This window comes from Balaenoptera musculus, chromosome 20 (genome assembly GCF_009873245.2).
Source record: "Balaenoptera musculus isolate JJ_BM4_2016_0621 chromosome 20, mBalMus1.pri.v3, whole genome shotgun sequence".
NCBI lineage: Eukaryota > Metazoa > Chordata > Mammalia > Artiodactyla > Balaenopteridae > Balaenoptera > Balaenoptera musculus.
The window spans coordinates 34,155,270-34,162,310 of record NC_045804.1 but is presented as its reverse complement, the minus strand read 5'-3'; the positions used below and the strand labels follow the sequence as shown (position 1 = coordinate 34,162,310).

Sequence of the window (7,041 nt, the reverse complement as noted above, 5' to 3'; positions counted from 1 at the left end):
AGCTAGAACACCAGTTACAAACCACAGGCTTCCTCCTCTAGGGAGCTGATCCAGAATTGTCTTTCTGGAAGGGAAGCACTCGAATCCTTCCGAACTTTCCAAGTCTATCCATGATGCAGAGACATTGCCCTCTGGGATTTTCTATGTTCCTGGTAGTGAATTGTTGCTGATGTATTTGCTACTTTGCTTCTTTTCTCTTTCAAGATTTGATCATTTTTATATGCTGTTCGGGGAGAAAAAGGACTTTTGTTAGAAAAGAGATTTCAGAGATGGTTTTGGATCCTCTAGAAGTGTTTTTAGAGTTCTTGGGGACAGTAGCTCTAACCTTGGAGTAAGTTTCTGCCTTTGACCTGCATGGATTATTTTTTCGGGCTGCGGAATTTCTCGGCACCTAGCTGCAGTGTGGGGCACTTGGTTTGGTTGCAGAGTAAGAAGGTGGAAGAATGAGCTGTACTTGGTTAAGCAGTTGAAACCTTTTTTTTTGAGCAGGATCTATAAAAGCATAATTGAATTTGTTTCACCCCCGTGGATTCCAGTGGGCCTGACAGCACAACAGGTTTGCAGATTTCTTTCGAAATTCTTTTTTTTTTCTCCCTCTGCCTCAGCGAAAGAAAAGAATCTATATCACAGGTTCATGTTCCATTGCTTGGCTTTTCAGCACTTATTCTGAAGACTTAATAAGATTTTTTAACTTGACCTCTGAACACAGTGGGCTTTGTGGTTGAAGTGCATTTGTATTTACTTAAGGGTGCACATTTTGAAATCTTAGAATAAGACTTTGTTTGTACAAAGACCCAGATTCTCAAGTGTGCCTAGAAATAGCACAGATCTACTCTACTCAGGTTTATTTTTACTTTTTCAGGGTGTTCTACTTAGAGCTTGTAGACTAATCACCTCCTTACTCCCCCTTTTATTCCCCACCCCCTCAAGGAATTTGAAAGCGTGTTAGGAATAGTCCTTTGTTTTACTTATGAACCTAGAAAATTACAGATTATAAGATCTGGATAATAAAGTAGTTTCCAAAAGCATCTCATGGGAAATCAAAGTGCTTGGCATTCTCAAGCAGGAGCATAAAAGCTGGAATCCCTAAGAGAGAAGGGAAAATAAAGATAGAAATATGAATGTCAACTGGGAAAAATAATTGGAAAGCCAACCTTTTCAAATATTCTTCTAATTATGAAAGTTGGAAAAGCTTGTGATGCTCAGGTTTATCCTGTGACTATGTGAAGACATATAAATTCGCACCTAGTTTACAGGCAAATCTAGGTAGAAAATCTAAAAATCGTAGTATATTTAAGTTCATGAAAAGTATTGTGAGTTCAGTGGGCCTGGAACTTTGGCTACAATGAAATACAGTTTAATGTTGAAACTTTTATGAATACATGTTGTAGCATCTTTGGACATCTCTCAAGGTGTGGCCTGAAATATTATTTCCTCTCCTTCCCCATTTTTTAAGAAAAAATTCTCCTGTGATCTTTAGTCTTTTACCGTTGACGAATTTTGTGGCTTTAAAGGACCATCTCTTCGTTTTCTGAGCTGGAGTTTTTCACTCTCACCTTTGATGCATGGCCTTAGTCGTTTACTTTGCCTTGTTTTGTTCATTAACATTGGGTTTAGTGGCTCGAGAACTTGATGCATATGGAAGACCAGCACCAAGTGGTCTGACATAATTAAAATTCAGGATGTGACATTCACCCTCAAGCAAAATTGAAAATTCCAAAGAGAAGCGGCAATATCTTTACTAATCATAGTGAAGATGGGAGAAAATGACATACCTGAAGCAGAAGTAGGCTGAAAATACCTTCTTCCCTGCCAGATCAGGAATACCACCTGTTCTTGGGAATATACTTTAGAGAAAGGAAGGGCCAAAACCACGACTCAGCTTTCTGGAACTGAAGCATAAGTTTCTTCTCCTCCGTTTGTCTGGATCTAGGAACCTGTGTTCGGTGTTAGCTAGTGGAAGCAGTATGTATGGCCGAAGTGCATTGCTGCAGCTGGTAGCATGAGTGGTGGCCACCAGCTACAGCTGGCTGCCCTCTGGCCCTGGCTGCTGATGGCTACCCTGCAGGCAGGCTTTGGACGCACAGGACTGGTCCTGGCAGCAGCAGTGGAGTCTGAAAGATCAGCTGAGCAGAAAGCTATTATCAGAGTGATCCCCTTGAAAATGGACCCCACAGGAAAACTGAATCTCACTTTGGAAGGTGTGTTTGCTGGTGTTGCTGACATAACTCCAGCAGAAGGAAAATTAATGCAGGTAAGGATGACTTTATTATTTTTCACTTTCCATCTGTTTGAAATATGCCTTTCTTCTTTTGTCTGCCAAACCAAATTCCATACAAGGGCTCTGCTGCTTAGCTTTCTGTTTGTTTCATCTTGTTAAGCATATTACCTTATTGGCCTTCTAAAGCAAATTCTTATTTTAAACTAGAGAAGAAACATATAAATCCTGTATTTTGTAAGATCATCTGCTTATTTTTAACTCTCGTACTACACTGCATTACATAATAAGACCTTTCTTTGCAAGTGATATATTCTGGACACTATTTTTTTTATAGATGAAATATATGGACTTGTATTTAATTAACTCGAGGATTGTACTTTACATCATGTTTAGATTTGAAGTGAGCACCGAGGAGGTTGATTTTAATGGTCCGTAGCACCCTGAAATTCTAGAATGTCCTTGGAACAGATTTGATCAGTGTGTCACTTTTAAAATTCAGTCAAGCTTGAATGCTACGGCTGGCCTTATACCACGTGTGGCACCCTATTGCTAAACCCAAAATGGAGAGGGCTAGATTACAAAATGGACACAAGGTGTAAACTTGCCTCCTGATCACTTTGGTCTTGTCTACACATAATTTTATTATTTTCAAAAATTTTAAATTTAACATCTGTTTTTTATTGACCCACAAAGTTTTTCAGACACAGTTTCTTAGGCTTTCAGGTTGTGAATTTTGCCTATAACTCATTCATAGCCTACTCTTTATGTGTTTAGTGTATGAACTGACTGAGGCCATAGCATTTCATAGATGACTTGCTCATTCCCCATGGTGAAGATAGAGCCTTGAGGGTTCTACCTTTTTCATGTGGCATTCTAGTATCTTACTCTATAAAATTATGTTGCTTATTGATTAAAATTCATTTTATAAAAGGACATTTCTTGCTGTAGCTCTTAGTCACAGGTGAAAAATGTTAAATATCATTCATCTCAGCATCTAAGCTCAGATTTTTATTTTGTGACATAAACAGAACCAAAATATTGTATGAATTTTAATTTTTGTCCACTGAGAGGAAAAAGATGAGAAAATTTAACAAATTATAGAACTCTCTTTGCCAAACACGGATTTTTACATATATGACTTAGTGGCTCTTCATGATCACTTCTTAGGCAATGTTTTGAAGCTGGGATAAGTGAAGTGGAAGAAGAATTGGGTGAAAAGGAAGGCTCTGCTATTTAGAAAAATAAACAGGCAAAAAGAGTATATCTGGAAAAAATAGTGTAAGAATTTTTGGATAAGAGTCTATTCACTTAATTTGAACTTTAGGATAGAATTAGGAATATTTAAAAGTTGAAACCATAAATCATTTTGAATACAACAATTGGAAAGGAAACTTCCATCCTGACCTTGCCTAGTTTATACCTTGAGGCATGAGGTACGTGCTCCATTGTAATTTTTTGCCCTAAGTAATTTTACTATAGAACCATATTCTGGAGGCTCTGAGGTCTTTGGGAACCATGCTAAGCTTTGTGTCTTATTAATGTCCTGTGGCAGCATGTTCAATGGGTTAATTATATGCTGCATAAAATAGTGTCTTTTATTTTAAATGTTTTGTCTTCTATTATCATAAAACTCCACATAAAGTTTCTGTGTATTCATAAAGGAAAAGGTATATAAGAGATACTAGCTGGCATTCTCTGCCATTTATTACCTTGTCAGTCTGTATCATATCTTCTCTTATTTTGCCCTTTTTCTCACTCTGGTAAGTGTTGCTTAATCTTTTTTTTTTTTTTTTAACCTATTAACTTTGAATCTATCAGTGTACTTTAAGTATTGATTCTTTACTTTGTGAAGAGGGAATTTCATTGTATCTATTATTTAGCAAGGCCTTTCCAGGCTTTCCAATAGATAGTTTGCATCATTGGCAATTTTCAGTCTTTCTTCACCTTTTCTCTCCATACAAGCTTCTTCTAGGTCATTAATAAATTTGTACACTAGCCTAGTATTAATCTCTGGAGACTTTCAGTATTGGTCCTGGTTTATTTTCTATTAATCAATTTTTAATTTACAGTAATTACTAAATTTTCTTAATAACCTCTTATGAGAGACTCTATTTAAAAAAAACAAAAAACTTTTGGCTGCTTTGTCTCAGTTCATTTTTATCCACTATTTGATTAACTCTTTCAAAGAAGTCTAGCATGTTAGGGACACATGGTTTACACTTCTAGAATCCATGCTGTTTGTTCCTTATCAGATTACACTGCAACACAGGTTTACTCAACTGTGGTTAACCAAGCCTTCCACTCAACTGAAGTTCTGTTTAAATGTCCTAGAGCTGTGCTTTGCTGCACTTTAGCTTTCTTGATGGATATCTGTCCCCTGGTGTCACAGAACTAAAGGCAATCTTCTCTGTTGGCTTTGCAGAATTTTGGATAATTCTGTGTATCCTTCTACCTATGAATTATTCTAGCTGCCTGTTAAGTTTGATTATCTTCAAAGATGCAATCAGGTCTTTGTAAAATTGGGCATGCTATGCATTGGGAAATGTAAAGTTATGAGAACAGCGATTTAAAAAAATCATAATGACCTTGTTGTGGTTTCTGGAATTTCCAGAGAGTTTCAGAAAATCTGACATTTCTTTACACTTTGTTCAACTATTTCAGGGTATGTACTTTTTCATAAGGACCAAATTAACTGGATTTTCATTTGTATTACAATTTTAATTTTCCATAGACAAAGAGAAACATCCTATGACAATGTGCCCCGAATTTGCTTAATAATAAAATAGGCCATAGAAGTGTCTCTAAAATAATTTTGCTTGTCTCAGCTTCATCTGATGGCTGTATATACAAGGCCAGGCCTTGGTGAATTTTTGTCCTGATTCTTATTCCTCACTCCTTGTACTTAGGTTTCTCTTTACCAACAGTTACATCCATTGTACAAGATATGTTCAGAGTCTTAAATTATAATATTCTCTTTAAAGTACTAGAAGAAAGTCAAAATAGAAGAGGAAATGTTGCCTTGGCTGTATTCCTTTCATTTCTCAAGTCTTCTCTTTTCCATTTCAAAACTCCCCATCTTAGCCCTGACCAAATTATATTTCTTTCCTTTCTATTTTGCCCAAGAGCTGCTTCTTTGCACTACCATATCATTTCAAATCCCTGTGTGGCTTTGCCATTGTCTTTAAAGTGTCTACTTCTTAGGTTTCCCCTACATTTGCCAAAATCCTGTCTCTCCCTCTCCTCTGATTTCTTTCTACTTTTTAAATCTTTGTTTCCCATTGAATTTTTATATTTAGGATAACCTTCCACCACTATTCTGCCTCAGTATTTCCCTAACTAGCCCTCAAAAATCCATGTCCAAAAATTTTTTTTGTAATTATGAGTAATGATGGATGTTAACTAAGCTTATTGTGGTGATCATTTCACTATATATATAGTATATATATATCAAATCATGTTATATACCTAAAACTACTACAGTGTTATATGTCAATTATATCTCAATAAGAAAAAAAAGAGAGAATGTGGGAGACACACACAAAAAAATCCATGTCAAGGAAACTTTCAGGGATCTCCTAATTACTTGGCAGTGACTGATAAAGAGGACTAAATGATAGTGATTTTACTATTATTCTTACTATTTTGACTGTTCATTTGACTAATTCTTCTTCTCCTGGTTTATACCATTGTAGAAGGAAAATGAGCTGGAGCTTATGCATTGTCTCATTGTCCAGTTTTCTGGTTTGTTTACCTCTTATCAACATTTGTTTATATTATTTCTAAGTGATATTGTTGCTACCACTTCTAAAAATGATTACAGTCCTATTTTCTTTCTCAATTCTTGTTCTTTATTAATAAATGTTACTTAGAGGGACAACTCAAATTAATCTTCCTTCTTCTCAAAGCAAAAGAGCAAGAGGATCTTTGCGTAGCGCAGGAGAGGTCACCGATTCTTTAACTATCACACTCTTCCTGCTCAGCTGGTTGTCCTGGATTTTCTTAGACTCCAGGTTAAAGTTATGATCAAGATTAGAATGTGCTGCCCTGAGGCTTCAGACCTACAATGGGAGCTGTGGTAGTGCAGCGTTTGGCCAGTAGCAGTGAACACCTCCTGGACAAATTCCCCCTTGCACAGTGTCTCTGCTTGCCCCTTCATTTACCTATTAGTCAACACATAGTTATCCCATCTTTCCATTTTCACTTTATTTGTAGTCAGGGCCTGAAATTAATTATTTCGGGAGGAAGAGAAAACTTTATAATTAAAGTGTTGGCCAAAGCCAGAGAGACAATGCTTTATAGCAAACTGCAGTTGACAAAGTGACTACACTGTGACTAAAGGGACTTGACTTTGAGCTTTGACTCTGCCACTAAGTAGTTGGGTGATTTGGGACAAAATAGTTTTTTACCTTTCTAGGCTTTAGATTTCCCATCTGTAAAACTGAACTTGTGCTATGCACTTCACACGTATTAACTCATTGAATCCTTGTAATACCTTCATGAGAGAAATACAGTACTTTTTTTTTTTAAGATTAGGGCAGATGTTTTTTAATTGAAGTATAGTTAATGTACAATATTATATAAGTTACAAGTATACAATATAGTGATTCACAATTTTTGAAGGTTATACTCCATTTATAGTTATTATAAAATATTGGCTATATTCCCTGTGTTGTACAATATATCCTTGTAGCTTATTTTATAATACATAGCAGTTTGTACCTCTTAATCCCCTACCCCTATTCTGCCCCTCCCCCCTTCCCTCTCCCCACTGGTAGCCACTAGTTTGTTCTCTGTATCTGTGAGTCTGCTTCTTTTTTTTT

The 7,041-nt window shown here is 36.3% G+C and overlaps 1 protein-coding gene across 1 annotated transcript in view; it reads left to right on the top strand.

The window, feature by feature from the left end:
* Positions 1–202: 202 nt before the first annotated feature.
* Positions 203–7,041, top strand: part of RNF43 (ring finger protein 43) — a 61,047-nt gene continuing 54,208 nt past the window's right edge. The window contains exon 1 of the mRNA XM_036838259.1: positions 203–2,254. Within this exon, the coding sequence (XP_036694154.1) occupies positions 2,003–2,254 (252 nt within the window). The 5' untranslated portion in view covers positions 203–2,002. The remainder of the gene's footprint in view (positions 2,255–7,041) is intronic.